General features: G+C 43.0%; 1 protein-coding gene across 5 annotated transcripts in view; it reads right to left on the reverse strand.

The window, feature by feature from the left end:
- Positions 1-20,066, reverse strand: part of LOC110977382 (atrial natriuretic peptide receptor 1-like) — a 275,377-nt gene that overhangs the window by 110,455 nt on the left and 144,856 nt on the right. Inside the window, exon 1 of one of the 5 annotated variants that reach the window (XM_022231462.2) lies at positions 646-2,093. The exons of the other annotated variants lie outside the window; for them this stretch is intronic. Coding sequence (XP_022087154.1) covers positions 646-1,414 — 769 coding nt within the window. The 5' untranslated portion in view covers positions 1,415-2,093. Of the gene's footprint in view, positions 1-645; positions 2,094-20,066 lie in introns of those variants that run through there. 5 annotated transcript variants of the gene reach the window in all.

Here is a 20,066-nt window from a genome sequence, read left to right on the forward strand (position 1 = left end):
TGTGCGGTGGGGCACTTATGCTCGTCATCCGTCAAAGGTTGTTCTCTCTACAGTCCTAGTGCAAAGGCGGAATCAATTCTAGAGGTTCGACAGGACATAGCCCCTTGACTAGCTCTATACATGCGCCTCGGTAAATAATCCCAATTTTCACGCATGAAGGCACGTAAGTACATTGTACTGCCAAACATAAATACTCAAAACAGAAGTATGTCTGCTTCTGTCTACAACCAATGTGTGTACAGAACGCAGAAATCGGTAGTACGCGCCATATTTTCCGCGTCGACACGAGTAGAACCGTATCTGGTGAAACCATGACAGAATGGAATTCGCACCAGGTTCTTTGTTCTGGCTGGTAAAAGGACCAGTTCGTTAGACAGGTGCTAAAAGGTTACAGGTTGCTGCAGTCAACACGATGTCGTAGATTCAGCGTCGCAAGTCAGTTTTAAATTAGAACAAGGGTTTTTGAAGGGGGAGCGCATGTGCTTGTCTATAAACACCGCATTACCGGATAGGAATGGTGCTCTACTTTGAAGGTGTGGCATTGCATAAAAAAAACTGCCCATGGCACAATATTGTTAATGTCTCAAAGTAAAAAAAAAATAAAAAGCAAACAAATGTCCGGAATAAAACCGTGGAATGACTTACTTCTTGCATTTGGCATAACGTAGTCCCGAAGCAACTTGTTTATATTTGACGGGTCTTCGATCTCTTCTTCCTTAAAGCTGACCGCCTCCGGGGTGCGAAAACCATTCTCAGCAAGACCAAAATATGCTGCCCCGGCTCCAAATTGGCAATCCCTGTAATTCGTGTCTGAATCTTCATACATGAATGCTGTGTGGTTCCAATTTTGATAAGTAAAGTAATCCCGTATGTACCTTGCCATTTTGGAAAATGGTCCCGACAAACGGGTTAAGGTTTTATATTCCAGCTTGTTATCATACCCAAGGGCCTGGCCCCCAACAGTCAATATGGGCACACTCCAATGGGCTGAAAATCGACCGGTGGGTGCCATGGCGTACTCACAAACTGGACCGATAAACACATCGGTTAGATACTGGTATCTCAAGTCCACGGTGGATATTTGAGTAACACCGCTGTCGCACTGGGAGTTGGTGTGAATAACGGAGACATTGAGAACCCCTGGCACGATCTGGTCGTACTTCTCCAGAGCCATGTCAAGACCCGGTGTCAACATCTGCTTGTAGTAAGGGTACTGCAGGTCTGTGGTCACCAGAGGCCAATCCGGCAGGAGCACGGCCATTGTAATTGTAACTTCCGTGTTGGCACGCGGTGGAGGTGGGGATCCATTTTGGGCGGTGGCAATCATCGGTCTTGTGACTGCGTACACGTACATAAAGAGAGGGACAAGCACCTTAGCGGTGGTCGTAAGCATTTGGCACTCCGTGGTACCCATTACGTTATATGTTGCGTCCTTGAATCCACCTCAACTCAGACGCACTATGAGTGCAACAACCCCGGTGCATGTGATCTCCCCTGCGATTTCGACTGAGCTTTCCCACCTTAAAAGAGAATCGAAATCTTCACAGCTTAGCAGAGGCATTGACGAGGTCGATTCACCGGCAGACACTTTCACGACGAGCTTTATTGTTGGGACAGCTTAGGGGTATTACATCATAACTCACGCCATATGTTGTTGCAGAGCACCCACAACAAAGATTTTTGATCCTTTGCCCATCGACGCTCAGGTGGTCACACAGTCAACCTCTCACCACTTGACTTGCTCGATGGCGTGTGTCCACGACTTCATTAGCAACATACGCACTGGTTACGGCTGAAGGAAGTGTACATGGAGATTCAGGAACACGACATGTTCACAATATAGAGCAAACACAATGTGCATGGCCTTCAGGAGCACCCACAGGCACGGATTCTGCGCGGTGGGAGCAGGGAGGCCCTCGGAATAACCAGGCAGCGAACCCACTCGAGTCAGTGTTGCTGTCATGACCCTAGCCCAGCAAATAGTGCACAGAGCAAAGCAACCGTACCAACTACGTGTTGCGCATATAGAGCATGCAGCGGGTGAGCTGACTGCACAGCTAGCTCGCGACGTTCACTCTGCCACCACAGGTTGTCCAATAAATACACACGGAAGTAACAGCACCACGCTCTGCTGGTACTTGAGACTACAGTACATGTACCTATACAAGGCGAAGGCACGAGCACGGTCCATTGCACTGATCATGCATCGAGGCTCACGATGACGTGGCCACGCCAGTCGAAGTGAAATTTCCAAAATGTTGTACTTTCAGCAGGCTGTTCAACACTTGCGTTTTGGATGCTCATAATTCCATGAAAAGGACACACCAGTCGTTTTGCATGTAAAAGGCTGACAGGAACGGACGCAATGTTTAGCCATGGTTCAGCACATTTACGAAACCCAGCTAGTAGCAAGACGAAACTCTGTGAAATGAACGATGCACGGTTGAATAGCAGACCCTACTAAATTGGTTGAATGGACTTTCATGAATTTGGCGATATCTGGAATTTGTGGGCTTGAATTTAGAATTTCGTATTCTTTCAAAATTAATAAAACAAAAAATAAAGGCAGATATACGCGTCCCAGGGTCACACGCATTGGGGGTGAAGTGGACTGTAAAGACTGGTTGTGTGCATCTTATTGTAATATTGATGAGGCGTGGTTGTAAATCGCCGCATAACAAGCACGTCCGTTCTAACAGAGACAAGGTGCATTTTGACTAAAGCCGGCGACTGAATTAATTATGCTGGCCTTTGGGCGTCAGTAGACTTCAAACGCGCAATATGCATGATGTCCGTCTGTATTCGGGACAAATCCTGATCGCTGTGCCTTAACACAAAACTTAAAAAAAAAGCTCATTCCCAGTGGGCGGATTCCACCTTCAGGTTTGGCTAAAAATCTTCGAGAAACTTGGCATGGAAATAAACGCCATGCCTCTGCATGTGAGTGCGTCTGTGAAATATCGTTTCAATCGGACAAATTTACAGTTCGTATCCTTGAGCGTGTCAACCCATGATTAAGCACGGCCAACTGGAAACATTGACTTTTATGTCTTCACCTGTCTTGGATAAAAGTGAACATTTTGTGGGAACCGTATGTCTGACGTTCGTAAAACCTGATGTAAAAAAATTACTGCAAGACTTCAGCGGCAAAATCCTAACGCCTCTGCACAATACAGAAACCGAACCGAACTGGGTGAGAACCACATTTGGGACATCATTTTTCAATGGCTTAAAATCGTCCAGAAATTCGGCGTTGAATGCCGGTTCAAGATACTTGGCGTGACAGCGAACACAAACGTGAATTTGTGACGTCAGATCAAATACATTGAGAACTTGCAAAAGCTTAACACATTTCAACTTTAGCAAAATTTTCCTGCAAATCTTTCGTGACGTCAAATTCGCTTTCGCTTTTACATTCGCCTAAAGTATTAACTGGCCTGTAGTTGGCACGATTAAGTTTGTCTGCGTTCAGTTTTGAATATTTTCCACGGTGTCGTGTTGTCAGACATTACCTTGAAATAGGTTACTCTTGTAAGTTTTGGAAGGTAAAACCTTGATTTCATAACATGAATAAAAAAATGCACGAACTAATCACCGAATTCGAGATACGTAGGCAATCCGCTTGGAGCAGAAGCACCCCCTCATCGGTTGAAAAGAGCCATGGTAGTGGGAGTGTTCATTTTGCTGGTAGCGATGCGATCGTAACGCGTGCATTTCATATTCGTTCGTAAACCAGCGAAGTTCAGTTCAGACCAAAGGATCCTCTGTTGCTATGAAAACTACACCCTTATTTGGTCCAGCTCGAGGCTCACAACCGTTATTTTGAAAAAAAAGGGGGCCGAGGTCTAAGGTTATCACCCTGAATACCACATCGGATTCATCTCTGCCAATGAATGGCTGATGCCGAGGAGACTGTCCAACTGGCCCGGAGAATCGGAGTTATTTCTATGCATATAACAATTCTTTTTAGGGACATTTATGTTCTCGACTAGATCCCGGTTACATCATGGCAGATCTAAGTGGCGAGTTTGCGTACTATTTTCCAATGTGTCTCGGCTCAATTGAATTGAGACTTGCTCGCGTCTTTAAGTTCCCGGCAAAAATAAACCAAGTGTGAAACATGAACAGCAAAAGTGGACAGTTGTTTTGAAGATAGGCAGGTGTAGGTAACTGTACAAGTGGACAACTCTATGAAATTCTATTGACATAATTATGATTGGGATTTTTTAATTCTGGCGTTTTACGGCGAATGCTGAAACCCCTAAACTCAGCTAGCTACATGCATTCAGATGGTACCACTGCGGCGTGTCATTGAAAACTGCCGGTATCTCCTTCATTAATCTTGCATCAAATTCATTAGAACGGCAGCTCCCCAGCAATAAATTAAAATCGATCAGTCGGGGCCTGGCGATGTTGGGACGTTTTCACGGCAATTGACTCGCGTGACAGTGCCGGCGCGTGCCGCGGTGCTAATTGTGAATGACTGAATCGATCTTGGATGATGATGAAACTTGGCTATTGTAGATACACACACGCACACAGCCGGGTTTGGTCGCGGTGCATCTGCTGGCACTGTCTTCCAATAAATCCGAGGCTGCTGGCGCTCACCAAATGCAGACTGGAAACCGAATGACAGGCCCCGGGGCCAACACAGGCACTCCTTCCGACCACGTCTGCCGTGCGTCTCAATATCAATATCCCTATCAATATCCCTCATTATTGCAAATGGATCGATTCAACAGATGCCATTTAATCTGTAGACAATCGCAGTGTAAATATGATACGCTCCCTTTCAAAGTTCACTAAAAAGCCTAACAATCTAGGTCGTGGTTGTACATGTAGATCCCAGGTTAGGGATATAGCCCCCCCCAGACCAGAGAGATGTGCCATAGAATCACCCAACCCTAAATTTTGTACAGAACTAATAAAAAAGGTAACAAAAAAGAAGATACAATGAAGTAGGTGTAAGGAAATAAGAGTGGGTTTGAATTTCATCTAAAAATCCAAAGAGTACTTTAACAAAGAGGGCCAAATTGTGGCTGCGTAAGCGTATTTACACGAAGTACACAAATTAAAGCAATAACACAACGTATTAAAACAAGGGGTTTCGGCAGGTTTGAAGAAAAGACACTACACGACTCCCCCTGATGTTAAACATCGTGCCGCTCTTATACTCCGGCCTTCCAACATTATTAGAGTGTTCCATTGTTGGTTTCTTATAACTTGGTGGTTCATTATCAACCCCCACTGCACTGCTAGCACGCAGTCATCACTTTTTGTTTGACACACAAGAGAACAAGCGTGACAGGCTTGGGAATAATGTTAGCAAACTCAAAGAGGGTGCTAGATCGGTATGCGTCCTCCATAGATGGACAGCCGGCCAGTGAAGGTAGATCCCATCCGATTACGTGCGGTGCCCGATTGTGGTAGATGTTACTTGTATATTAAAAATGCTCGATGGTGGCTCTGTATATTAGCATGATCGTAACTTGTTTCCAGAAAGTGAATGATGCACACCAACTGACGAGTAGATAATATGACATCATTGTAAGGGTTTCACCATTTAAGTTCCCTGTGGAATACAAGCAGAACGGTAACACTTTCAGTAGCGTGATTGCGTCAAGGACTAAACTTAGGGGAAAACAATCCCGTTCTTGGCGGTATTTTCCCTTTCGCCATCGCATGTGATAAGGAAGGGTAATTTTCGTTTAGTCACAGACCACCCTATCACTAGCAGGCATCGCGCTACTATGTTTGCGTATTTTACGCTCAGCCTGGTCGAAACGGGGTGTATCCTGATGCGCGGTAACATGGTGTGTATTGAGAAGCCAAAATAAAATAGAGACTGTCGTCTGCAGTCTTGACGTTATTGCATCGCAGTCATAATGACCGCAGGAGAGCGATGTGGGTTCAGAGAATTTTTTTCGGATGTGTGTACTCTCCAGATCCTTGCAAACTATTTGTGGACCCCCCCAAATGCGGTTCCATCGTATAGACAAAGCAAAACAACTCCATTGTAACTAAGGTTGTGCATGACTGCCATCTTTCCAGTAACTGCTTTTGTTACAGAGGGATAGTAAAAAAGGTCTACTCATGTGTATGATCCCTGTGGAAGAGCCGGAAAATGGCTGTCATACACAAGCTCTACAGTATGAACATGTGAGTTTCGGAGGGAAACAGGTGGTGCTGGAACGGCTTGTGTGCCAAATCCCATGTTTTTTTGTGTGTTTCAATACGGGCGTTTCCCAAAAGTGAGCCTCCAAGAGTTTGCAAAGTGTTGGCCAATGACGAAACGCGAAATTTGTCGACCCAGTGCGCGTTTGGAAAGGGTCGACAGATTTCGCGCGTTGTGGTTGGCCAAAGCGTTGAAAACTCTTGGAGGTGCACTATTGTGAATCGCCCATTTCATGATCCACCTGAAAAACCAAATCAGATGTATTTTATATACATATGGATCCTAAAATAGTTGGCGTAGATCCAGAAGGAGAGGGGGTGTCATCAACTCCCCCGCTCACAGCCAGGGGCCAACATCTAGGTTGGAAGATCCCATAAAAAGCATCAACCACGACGGGGTCTTTTTATGCGTGTACGGCAAAGGGCAAAGCAAAGAGATTAAATGGCTTCACCAACATCGACTACTACCTGTTGTAACCCCCCATCCCCGTACAAACAATATTTTTCCCCCACCCCAAACAAAATATCCTGGATCCGTCAATGAGTAGGAAGAAATGCCATGTCAAGCGAAGGGTCGAGGATGCACCACGAGGCAAACTTTCTGGTGCATGACCCACTACCTGCAGACCAGCAGTAATGAGCAGACCTCAACACCTACCAAAATCAATGAGGAATTTACTACAGTTATTTCCCACTATCACGCAGCTACCTGGTTAATATAGATACACTTCACTACTCAGTAATTAGGAGTAATAAGCTTAAAGGAACCAGAAAATATAATTTTTTTTATAAATATTACTAAAACCCCTTGAAATTGCATATTTGGGTTTCAATTAATCTTATTTAAAATTTTTGTTTTGCAATTTTAACCCATATGTTGATGCGTTTTGGTTTTTATGCTAATGATTTGCATATTCATGAGCAGAACTATGATGTCATCCAAGGCGCTGAATCTCAATGTTGCACTGATTTGTGCACAGAAAATTTCTAGATTTTTTTAACCACTGCTATAGCAGATTTCATTTTCTTTGGCAATTTATTGCTGTGTAAGTATATGGCAATGACCCAGCAAAATCCTTTTCACAGAAATGTTCCCAAATAGCAAATTTGAGGTTCACAATATGAACATGAAAACATGCAAACTGAACCATGTCTTCCTGGATTTACATCAAAGCAAAAGCGCCCTCACTTGTTCAGAAATGCTTGGTCAATTTTTGATGTTTGAAAAAGTGCACTGTTCAGTTCATGTAACTCAAAAGAGACGTCAAACAGTCTTCATACATGGAAGAGGAGTACAGAGATACACAAAAACTGATTCTAGAAAAATTAATTTCCTGGATCCTTTAAAGAATCCATGCAATGAATATTATTCCTAAACTCACCTAATGCGCCTGTTCATACTTTTCTTCACCCGTATGAGAACGGTTTGAAATCCTTTTGAAATTGCAAGTGTATTGAAAAGGGTTAATCGTTGTACACGTCGTGAAATAATTGTATTGCATATCCCTTTCACGGACATGGGAAATTGGCAGTTAGTTTGCTGGAGATTCGAGGGGTTACTGATTGGTCAAGAAATGACGTCTAAAATGCTAAAATGTTTCAGGATTTTCTGCTAAATGCTCCGGGTTCATTCTCATAGGCCTCCAGGGCAAGGGAGGAAAGCAGGGAATCATTTGTGCCGTGACAACTGAGCTCTAATGGCAGGAGAACCATGCGAATGAGGATAATTGCATCCGGGAATCAGGTGGCCCGGCGTATCTATTATTTCTGCTTCCATTAGGTCCATAGGCGGAGTCAGAATGAATCAGATCAGATTGCTGAGGCGTGGATCATATCATTGAGCTATAAAACGGCGGCAAGACATACGATGGTAATAAAAGCTGATTTCGCCATCAAAAAAGCCCATTCCACGTCGGCGATTAGGCCTACAAGTGGTGATCTTCCTTGTTGCTGAACGCAAAACACGCAGTTGTCGAAATCTATTATAAAACTGAGGATTTTGCATAGTTGATACCTGACTTGAGCACATTGCATTGTGGGATTAAATTGTACTGCCTTCGTTTTTAAACTGCTTCCCCCAAACCTTCACTTTTACCCTGGTGAACATATTATTCTTTTGATCTGTTCCCTCTTTCATGTTCAGTAGGGATGCAGGGCGATTACTGACATGTCGGCCACAACGGTCACCATCTTCCCAGCAGCTCTTCCCGCGGCATCAAGGGCATAAACCCACGGACGTGTATAATAAAATCTGGACTCGCAATGCCCTTAATCAGCTTATAGAGTCATTGAATCCACTCGCAGCCATTTTACCGAGCCGAATACAAAGCTTTCCTGGTAATGCCCGCCTTTGTTCTTCCTGACGTCAATAGTAGGGAGCCAACCCACGCCTTTGTATTCGGCTCGGTAAAATGGCCGCTGGTTGGCTTCTTTTTCATACAAAGGCGTTGCAAGTCCAGGTTTTTTTTTATATACGTCCGTGCATAAACCACGCTACGCATGACCTCCCTTCGCTTTGCAAAAGCAGCGCGCATTGTTGCCAGTACTCGTTCAACGGCCGCCCACGGAGGTCAATTCAAATAAGCGCCGAATAGAGATATTGATGGCATGATCACACGGGAAATAATGCACGCCAATAAATCTGAAAATAAAACTGCTGTTGTCTGCAGGACGGTAACCTGTCCATGCACACACAAACCCAAGTATGTATTTGCCTGCAACTGGGGACCCCCTATTGTTCCTCTTTTGTTTGTACATGAACTTTTTTAGAAGACCACCCATATGTTTTGAACACTGTTGTCAATCGGGGACCCTCTGTCAATCGGGGACCTTATTGTCCTCTATTGCTCAGGGTCCTCAATTGAATGCAGAAGCAAATTCACAAGCACACAAACCCACAAATACAAGGGCTCCATATGGGCTCCCAGTCCAGGAGACATCTCCATGACCTACACACATGAAGGCAGGGGGCCAACGTAAATATTGAAAATTTCCTTTTTGTAAATGGGTGTGTGTGTGGGGGGGGGATCTGCCGCGCTCGACCTCGGTCACTCATGATGACCAATAACTACCAAAGTAGAAAATATTTTCATAAATGGCATCCTCCAAAAGTTCACTTTATTGCATGGTTCACTGACTATAGCCCTAGGAGCCACCATCGTGCCAGACTAGACCATATGTGCATTGTTCCTCCATGACTAGACGAAGAATAACGCTGTACAACAAAGTGTGTTTCCAAATTTTCAAATGCCGTGCTCTTTAGTTTGGATAAAAGAGATTCCGACAAAGAATGCTGCAAATGGATTTTCGTATAATTTTGAATCTCATCAATTTATATGAGGGACAGAAAGCTGATCTTGCATAATGACAACCATTACGAAAATAATTGATGCCTATCACCGTCGTGGTCTGAATGCACTTGGCGCCATGAATTCATCATTCGCTGCGAAGATGAAATTTAGGAGATAAGGGCAGAATGGGGGCGTGGGAAACAGTTGATAAGCACGAAATACTGCGTGTGAAACTACTAATGAAGCTCATTAAATAAAAAGAAAATTATCTCTGGTGGCACCAGATTAGCACCTGCGTAACTATAATTATTAAATGATAACAGATGCACGATGCTTAATACATCAGGTATGCAGAGCTTAATACAGATTAAGTTGACGAATGTAAAATTCCAATCTGCATCTTTCTGAAGCATAAACAAAAATTCCATGGATGAATTCAGGATTACCACAAACATCAGGACAGAGCAAATGTAAACCTTTACCATTTTTGTACGCTTCAGTTCGCGAGGCAGTTGACTAAAAAACTGTAATTACTGCCATACCCAAGGAAGCATGGAACATTTTGTCTGCGCTGACACCTGCCGAAACCAATTAAAGCAAAGGTCTACGCACATCTGGAAAACGTTGGTATTTTTATTTCAATGCAGGAGAGATGTTCGTTTCTAGAACTTTACCGTACAGATACAAAGTGAGGAAAATACGATGAAGTGTGAATACACCATTAAAAGGAGACAGAAAGTCAACGATTATTGTGCGCTCTAAGCAACTCTTTTAGGAACAAATCCTACAGCGTATTCGTAAAAAACACCAGAGGCTGTGACAATAAAATGTTTTTGCAACGTGTTTAGTGGCTTGATGATGCACAATCTCACAGTCACAGGAGAAAAAAAACCTACCAGCAAAATATTTTCCAAGCTTGGTAACATAAAGGCAAAAAACAAGCACAGCGTGAAGAAGATTTAGAATAAATAGGAAAACAAATGAAAATAAGCACAGGTATCTTTCTCCATTCTTTAAAAAGTTTCGTTTCTTTTTGAGTAACAAACATACAGAATATAATGGACATGTCTCATCAAAACATTTCCTGGGAGTTTGTTACTTTTTTGTTGCAAAATGTCGCAGGGTAATACCTTAACTACACGAAAGTATAATTCTTACAGTTGTGTTGAATATACCATACATATTTTTATGGACTGAGCAGATTTGTATTTCAAATCAACCCACATAAAATACGTATTTTACCTGGTGCCGCAATTTTATAGTTAATGTGAAATTTCGGCGCTAGCGACAACGGTTTCTTCCTAATACGTAGCTTTGTGCATTGTTATAACGCTTTGAAGTTTTTTTCTCTACTCTTAACAAAGAGATCTTTACTGACACATACATCTTGGTCTGTTGTATTTACACTTATGCCGTGTTTTCATTCAGCTACATGACAAACGATAACGTTTGCTTAAACGGGATATCCAAATGGTTGTTCTCAGATTTCAGCGTTAACGCAAAGCCAACGATGAGGGCGTCTCACATTCATTTCAGTTGGAGGCATACGCTGTGTCAACATCTATTAGGCGCATTTGGGGCATCAAAGGGGGAGTGCTGTGTCCCCCGCCCTCCCGCTTAGCAACACGTTTGCATTTTGTTCACTGCTTGCAACTGACATAAAAACAGAAGAAAAACCACATGTTGGCCTCGGTTCAGCTACAACAGGTGATCAGATCCGAGATGTCGTTTGACATTGCTCTATTCAAGTACGGATGCCCTTTCGATTGAAATGAAGGAATTTTCAAATTCGGCAAGTAGTTTGAACGTTGGATGTTCAAAATTGCGGGAAAATGCAGGAACTTGTAAACCAATGAAAATCAAAATTGCACGAACTTACTGACTACATATGGATTTGTACATAACGTCGATCGCGTCTAATGACGTCATCATTTTGAAACTTCCCGAAACATTTTGTTCTTGTTTTGTTCTTTTGATGATATGGGCTAAATGTGAGTTTGTACATGCATGCTGGCTTGAGGCTCTGACCCTAGGGTGGTGTATATGTGGGCCATATCCTGGATACCAAGTGAAACCATTTATGATTACGATGCATATCGAATACGGGCATTTTAAAATAGTGGGCCTCCAAGAGTTTAAAACGTGTTGGCCAGTCACAATGCACGAAATTTGTCGACCCAGTGTGCGTTTGGAAAGGGTCGATAAATTTCGCACTTTGTGATTGGCAAACGCATTGCAAACTCTTGGAGGCTCACCATGAATCGCTCATATTGAATGAAGTAAGACCATCTTATTGTATCAAAGTGGTGTATGTGGGGATGTCGCTACATTCCTGATTGAAAAACGCGATCCAAGCATTCTAATACTCAACTAGACTATGCAGGCGATTTTCGATACGAAAAGCACTCCTTCGAGAAAATGCCGTCATGAAGAGTACTTCTGAAGCCCCAAGTCTCTTGAATTGTTTTACTTCCCTTTATTTTCTGTTCTAGTCAACCTGACTGTTACGAGAGTTGGGCGTATTCTATCAAATAATAACGAAGTTGAAATCTAATGCATAGATTGTACGATTGACGCAACCGCCTAATCACAAGTTAGTTAGCGCAAAACAAATTGCCAGAGGGGAACAATGAGACACATCAGGAATTTCAGAGCATATTCACAGCTTTGAATCCCACACTCAGTCACTAGCTCAAAGGAAAATTGATAACGCGTGCAACTCACAAGTTTCGCCTTTTTTTAAAAATAAATTTTCCGCTGAACGTTGACTGTTTCCTTCTTTAAAATCACACCGTGCCCTGCGTTCAAGCTCATTTCCACAGTAAGGCACGGAAATGTTTAACTCGATATGTTACATAAAATCCGAAAACGGCGAATCTCGCTGTCAAAAAAGTACATGTCCAAGGACGGCAATACGTCGGAGCCATGACACGTTCTATTATTCAACGTCTAATTCTCTACAGTGAGCTTACCTTCAAGGTACATGGATGTGATTCTATACCCCAATTTAGCTGTCACTATTCCCCTCGTCCTGGTTGTAGCCTATATACATGTGTGGTGGCATGGTCTACTTACCAGGTGTATGAACGTGGTACTTTGTTCAGTACTAAACTTATAGTTCCAAAATGCCTTTACTAGCTAGCAATTTGATATTTGATGAATTACATATTGCACTCGCAAAAATGCACATTTTGCCACCAAGGTTAACGTGCAAGGTTTACGATTATTGACATAATAGACTTTTCATGTGCACTGAAAAATTGTACACATGTACCTTTTGCCAACCTTCCAGTAACCCACAAAGTAAAGTTTATAGTTTGCACTTTTGATAAATACAAGGTAGCCCACTTTTGAGTGTTCACTTTCCGCATGAATTCTGAACACCATAGCTGTAGAATCTGATCATGCTTGAGTTAAAATCGACTTTAACTGACATCTCGGATGAAAACTCATGTCGTAAATGTAATATTCACTCCTTGAGCTCAGGGTTGATGTTATAGCTAAGTTTTAAGTTCGTGTGATGCACCACAGATAAGAGAAGTAATGGGGAATAAGCGTTCAGAAAAGAAAGGAACCGCAAAGTACAATTACAGTAGGTATAATCGGGAAATTCTTCATTTCTTAACTGTGTATGGAATCAGCGAAAATGCAAGCGCCCCTCGTCGTCCTTGTTGCTTGGTTAGAGAACGCCCCTGCGGAGTCACGCAAGAAGCCATGCACTGAATTATACATTATCGTTCAAATCAGTGAGTTTCTATTTTTACATTGTCATTATCCACAAGCAGTAAGACTGCAGCCCATCTACCTATTCCTGCATGGGTACTGCCACAGGCAATTAGGCACGACCTCCCATGGCAGTTTCGATGTCAGAAGAGACCAACACTGGAAAGCGCCCTCAACGTCATCTCACTATCTAACACAATGTACAACATCTGCTGCCAGTTAAACACTGTTCTGCGGCAGCAAAACACACAACCAGGACATAACACTATCTAGTAACCAATGGTCTGTGCCTGTCAAATCGTAACTGGAGGACTTCACAAGGGAGATAGATTATAACCAAGGCAGCACTGAGTCCCGAAGCATTGCCGACGAGGCTTGTCATGACAAACCAATATCCGTCAAATATCTCAAAGAAAAGAAAGCGATCCAAGCGGCGTTGCGACAAGACCAACATCCGGTCTAAACCAGGTAGTAGGCTAGCCAGAAGAAATATAATTTCCCCCAACGATCCATTTTGCATCCCTCTGAAATCTCCAGCTACCCCACGCAATGGCAGCCAGTAAGCAAACAACTTCGTTATTACTCTCGTAAAAGCTCCAGAGATGGGTGACCTGTCTACGTGCTAACTAACTGAAACGTGGCGCGTCAAATAGGGCTGTGTATTCAGTGCAATTTAAACAGCTTATAGCTTATCGCTGCGGCACGAGAGAGACTAGGACAAGCGGTCTTGCCGTGCAGCGCCCTCAAGCGGTGCAAAGTGCACGTGTGTGCCCATTTAGTTTCATAACAGCAACACATGGGTTGTTGTCGATGTATGGAGGAAATATAGGAACAAATCTGGTATTCAGTTAGGCATCTTATTTGAAAAACCAAGGTATTTACTTTTTAAATTCAAACTCTTGTACTAAAATTTTTTTCTAGAATTTTAAATCGGAGTAAGTAGGCCAGTAATGAGATACTTGCATTCATATGTTACCGTACGAATGCATTCAAACCTTCTCTGGTTTGTCTCGAGATTTTGATTTCCTTATCCGATTATAAAAGTCTGATTTAAAAAGGTTGGGTTCGTAAAAAAGGTGACAATTTACAGTCGGCAATCCATGCCTTGAATTCCTATATACCCCAATGAAAACGGCTAGTCTTTTTTCAACTCTAACCAAGGGGTCTTGAGCAGAAAATTAAATTGCACAAATGGCATGCAAGCATTAAAAGACACGAGGAAAATTGACAAGGACAATTATCAAGTTGTCATAATCCATGGATTGATAGCCAGACAGTTGCTTTACTTTGCCCGCCAAGTCTCCTTGCTTGTAGTTGTCCAACTTAAACAATTTTGATTAACTGGGATAATTGGATCACTCTTGAGTATGCCTGGCGGAGACCGTGCAGGGTGAATAACTTGGAGAGGACAGCAGGAGCCGAATAAACATCAAGCTGTGTTGGGGCGACGTCCAATTTGCAACTGTATAAATGTGGGCGATTTATCGTCAGTCATGTTCACGAGCAACACAGAGACTAGAAAGATGATTTCAAAATCAACATTGTAAAATGGAAACCGGCACTAAAAAGCGAGTGAGTCAGAACCACCGACACTGAAATCCCACTTCTGATAAATAATTCATACTAAATTGGCAAGACAGGCAGTTTGGTTGGCTGAAAGAAGGCCCGTGCCATGAAGATTTTGCAACTACAATACATACTTCATGCTTGATGCTACAGTGAAGCTGTAATTGCTGCATGATTTTCATATTTCACCGTTTATTGAGAAATGACGTGCAGGGGTAATCGCCAGTGCTATAACTTGTCGCGTATATTGCAATTTGGCTGTGGCCTAACGATGGACAAGGTAATTAAGAGGAAAAAAATACGTCAAATGTCGAGACTGTGGTGTTTGTACCGGCTACAATTCACTCCTAAGTAACCATTACCTCACGGACTCTGCCATATAACTGCCTCCCATGTTGCCGTTCATAACTCCATTATGAAGAGAAGTGTCATTAATGCGCTCGATCGAGACGGTATTGATGGCACGGCTGCATAATGTATGAATCCGAATAGCGGAGCACTGACTGTGAGTCTTATGTGAACCGAAACAATGACATTCGAGAGAATGATGCGGGCCTCACACCGCGCAATTCGGAGACCCGAAACAAGAGTTCAGCGATGATCATGTTGTTGCTTTTGCTTGATTTTGCTCGCCCGGCGAATTTCATGTCTTGACCCTTGCGAGTGTTTCCAATATAGGTGTATTTCCCCAGGTACCCTACTATCCATAAAATTTCTCACAGTGACATCTTCATATGAACTCTGCTGTTAGCACACGTACAAAATATTCTGGATTATTCTAGATTATGATATGTGTACCGTTCTGGAAAATGGTAGCCAGTTTACATTTTGCCTAACGAGCTGAAAATAACTTCCAACACAATTTAACTGACAATTATGACAATACTCTCAGCCTGTCACTGCTGGTAAAGCAACCCCCCGCCCCAAGAAAAAACATTGGCTGGACAAAGCAACATCGACATGGTGCAACATATAACGACGACAAGCACACCATCGATGCCTCGATGGGATGGTTGTAAAAACATGCACACCATTGTGAGATGGAAGAGCTCCCTAGGCTAGCAGCGTGCCGAACCGAGCCCAACGGCCCTGTAGGAAATCTGGCCGTGTCATATCACCGATATCTGGACCATATGACAAGCGGGCTTCCTTGACGTGTTATTCAATACGCGCGCCGGAGAAGCACTGACCCGATTTTCATTTCCAAAACGCGCGGAACAGAACACCTCGAACCGGAGAACAAAATGGCCGGCCGAGACTAGGCATGGTCCCTACTGCATGCAAGTGCAGGCGTGAATTCAGTTGGGCTCTCCGTTTACCTGTCCGCGAAAATATCACACGATCCGATTTCACTCGCGTCAGTAACCCCGACGCCACGGAAACTACTTGGCAAGCAAGGAGATTTCATGTATATAGGAATATCTCGCGATGCTGTAAATTCGTTTTCTTTTAAAATGCATGAAATGGCTAGTGGGTACGGTTTGAGATATTACGATGCAGAATCGGCCCACCGTAAAAATGCGACGCGCTTTGTACAACCCCTCACTGCTAATGCAGTATCTAATATCCTGAAATCGCATTTAGTAACGTTTTGTACCATGGGCTTGAGAGGTTCATAAATATTACGAGAGCAAGGTCATTAGGCATAATGCGAATTCACTGAATGGTCAGGAAATGATATCGTTAAGTGGAGTAAGGCCTGTTCCCTTGATTGTTTGGACAATGTTTTCTCCAAGCAACGGGCTTTAGTTCTGTACGGCTGTTTCATGTGCCAACACCTGCTGTATCAGTTATCGTTATTATCCCGCATATTCAAGGCACAGTGAGCCGTCTGCGTAAACATGACGCGGATAACTCGACCCTCGGCGCGATCATTCCGTGCTATATAAACTTGGTTGAAATATCAATAAATATAATTTATCTCGATGCGATTTCTAGTCTTGCCGTAAGGGTCACTAAACCCGGAGATGTCCCTGCCGACCGTACGGGAGCGACTGTCCACAGTAATCAAACCCCATCCGCACCTGACAGCTCCCGTTAAAATATACCGGGCTGGCCAATTTATGGAGATGAAAGGGACGTGCCAGGGTTCCAAGGCGTCTCATCCCTTTCAACTTTGATTGAAGTTTAACCAGTGGGGGCGTGCCCTCGCTTTTAAGAGACAGGGGTGGCACAAAGTAACAGGCAGGAAGTCCAATGCCACCTCCCTATTCCCTAAACAGATTCTGTACTGGAGTGAGCAGCAAAGAGGGGACGATCTCAGAGTACCTAATGACCGGAACCTGTGCCACCAAGTCGAGCATACGGAATTGGCAAGGGCTGCAAAGACCAGACACTGACGATCGGGGAAAAAATGCACGTCGACGCAAGTGTTCCAATCAAAGCCTGGACCCGGTTACTGCACAATTACCTTACAGACATATAATTCCGACATGACAAAATAGGGAATGTAATTTCGACTGCGCGTAATTCGCGTTTTTTTTCAATGTAATTCGCAACGTGACTTCAACGGGAGCGCGTCTTTGGGCAAAGCAAAACAGAGCCGAGACCTCTCTTAATTTTTGCAGTGAGACTAGTTTTCTCTATGAAGACCACCGGGCAAGACAGCTCCCTTTCCTCCTGGCGTCGTTTGAACAAGTGGGTGAAAATAGGATCAAAATCGGGGCTGTTCTTAATATAGTCGGCCCTCAGCGAAATATTGATTCCAGCTAACACCGTCATCATCGCCAGCATTTTAGTTATCAAAATACATCACCGAAATGTATAGAACTATTTACTTCGAATGGCCCCAGATAACAAGCTAACTGGAAGCTGCAATGAAAAATGGGAATAACGTAGGCCCCAGACGAGATGTACCGGTACACATCGCTTTAGGAATCTCTGCACAATAACACTCCTTTAAAACTTCAGTCAGAATCACCGAATGCAGAGGGACAGTAAAATGCTGTTGAGGTTCCCAACTGCATGCCAAGTGAACATGCTACGAAGTTCCGGAATAAAAAACGTCGGAACCATACTGAGCAATTCGCTCCTCCCTTGTTATCTCTAGGCCCTAAATGTAACATAGTCATCACGGCCCAGCATGAACTGCATGCCATGTGAGGCATGTCTGATGGTTAGATTTGAAAGCAAATCCATGCACTGATCTTGGTTCTTACCAATAATTTTAAACGAGAACAGCGGTGGGAGGGGGAGGGGTTATTCAAGAATTCCTGAGGTTTGTAGAAAAGACTCGCCGTGTTTTCAACATGGTTTTCATACTGGTAAATGTGTGCGTTGACAGTGATTGGAAAAGAATGAAAACAAACAGCCAAACCAAGGTGCCACTGTTAAACTCAAAATCAGCCTTTCTTCAACCATGAATGATTAATTTAAAGTTAACGCGTACAATTTAATCGTCTCGTGACAGTAATTGAATACAGTCCGTACAAAGGTCAATTTTGCGTTGTGTTTCGAGGAGAAACAAACAGACAAAAAGTAACCGTGCAACTTGGACCTGATTTCTCCAATCGATGGGATTTCTTCGTCGGTGCTCACGCAATTACTTCAATCGAACTCGAGATGGGCCCTCACGCGTAGGTATCTACCGGGGGGGACCTCTGAAGGACGCATTTCGTGTGAGACAAAATCGCACACCTGCAGATTCGGCGAGTTAGAAAAACGCAAGTCGGCAGATGGTAGGGGTGATTCGATCACTATCTGGCAGACTAACCGACAGAAGACGCCAGAGGTTCATCGTTAGAGCATGAAAACAAAGCAAACACTAACTCTTAAAATAGCCAAGAGAGAAATTCCCCCCCCAAAAATCGAGATCGACGTCAAGATGAGGGCGCACCATACATATCTTGTTGCCACGTCCCGAGAGGAAAGTGTTAAGTCAAAAGTCAACGCGGTGCAATTTAAAACCGTGCAAGAGAAAAAAAAACACAATTTATGTGGTAAAATTCTTAAAAATGAGCTGCAATATAAAGACTGAAAATGCTACGCTAAAAAGAATGTGTTCTCGTTTTAAATCATTAAACATAGCTGCTTTTTTAGTCATAGTGTCATGTGGTTTGATTCAAAGGGTCGCGTTCCTTGCATGAACAGATTAAACATTGTGGAATTGCCAGAACACGATGCATTTGAAATCAATTAGTGAAAACTGTTCTTCAAATAAGAATCTTTGCGTCATACCCCACCATTGACAAAAAGAAGAAAAACCAAACGGCATACTGAATTAAATTTGAAAAATCTAAGCTTACAAACTTAAAAGGAAATAAGTGGTGTTGTCAAACGATTCCGAAAAAAGGCATAACTAAAATGAATAGAGACATGATAACCATTCAACAAAGACACACGTAGGTCTATACTCTGAATTTTAAATTAACAAAAAGGAAATTCTACGAGTAGTGCATTGCGCTGTAGTTTGGACATCATGTATCGAGAAACGCATTGGCCAAGAATGCCAGAGCTTTTAGCATCACACAATAGAGAACACGTTCTAATTTTATCCGTCCTTTTCCATAAATCTCTTCGAATTCCGACTGGCACAATGATTCCAGCATGTCCACGATTAGGCAGGCAATCTTCCTTTTGGGTTGAACAGCAAGAGAGACTCCAAACGCATCATGCTGTCGTATCTCAACATTAAAATGCACCGGAAGAATGAAAGTCACTCTGCTGCATGACCACTCATTCAACAAGATACCATACCATATTGATTCAGCGTCACTGTTTGTTTTGACAGTAATACCCAGAAATCAAATCTATTTTCGTCTTTCATGGAAAAAATAAAAATAACAATGTATCGGATGCAAACACTACTTGTGTTTCTGCAAAGTGACACTCGTTGTATATATTCATTACTTTGCTTTCTTTGCTTACTTTGCTTTCCATTTGCTTTCTTGGGTACATGAAATAATTTTACAATGTTCGATTTTCAATTTCGGTGTATTTAGTTATCTTTTCCCAACAAGTTTTGGCACTTGATAAAATGAAATTGAAGATAAAGATATACAGATTAAATTTTAAGGTAGTTACTAATGAAACTGCACCTAAATATGCCTTTCAATGGGGGGGGGGGTATTTGTGATAGCTCAGGATCGGTTTCGAATTGACTCAAATCATTTCCGCTCAAGGGTCGATACGTTCGCACGCACAAAAACGATAAGGTCACAGCCGAGATGTCATAGGATTGTAGAATCAAAGATCGAGGACATTTAAAGCTAATCGGCTGCCCTCCCCCATTAGACACAAATTACTGGTCGTGGGTCCTGGACAGAAATTCGAAAGAGAGAAAAAAATGTCAGCCCATGGCAAGCATAATCATCG

This window comes from Acanthaster planci, linkage group LG08, assembly GCF_054643075.1.
Source record: "Acanthaster planci isolate LZ-2023a linkage group LG08, COTS_SCS, whole genome shotgun sequence".
NCBI lineage: Eukaryota > Metazoa > Echinodermata > Asteroidea > Valvatida > Acanthasteridae > Acanthaster > Acanthaster planci.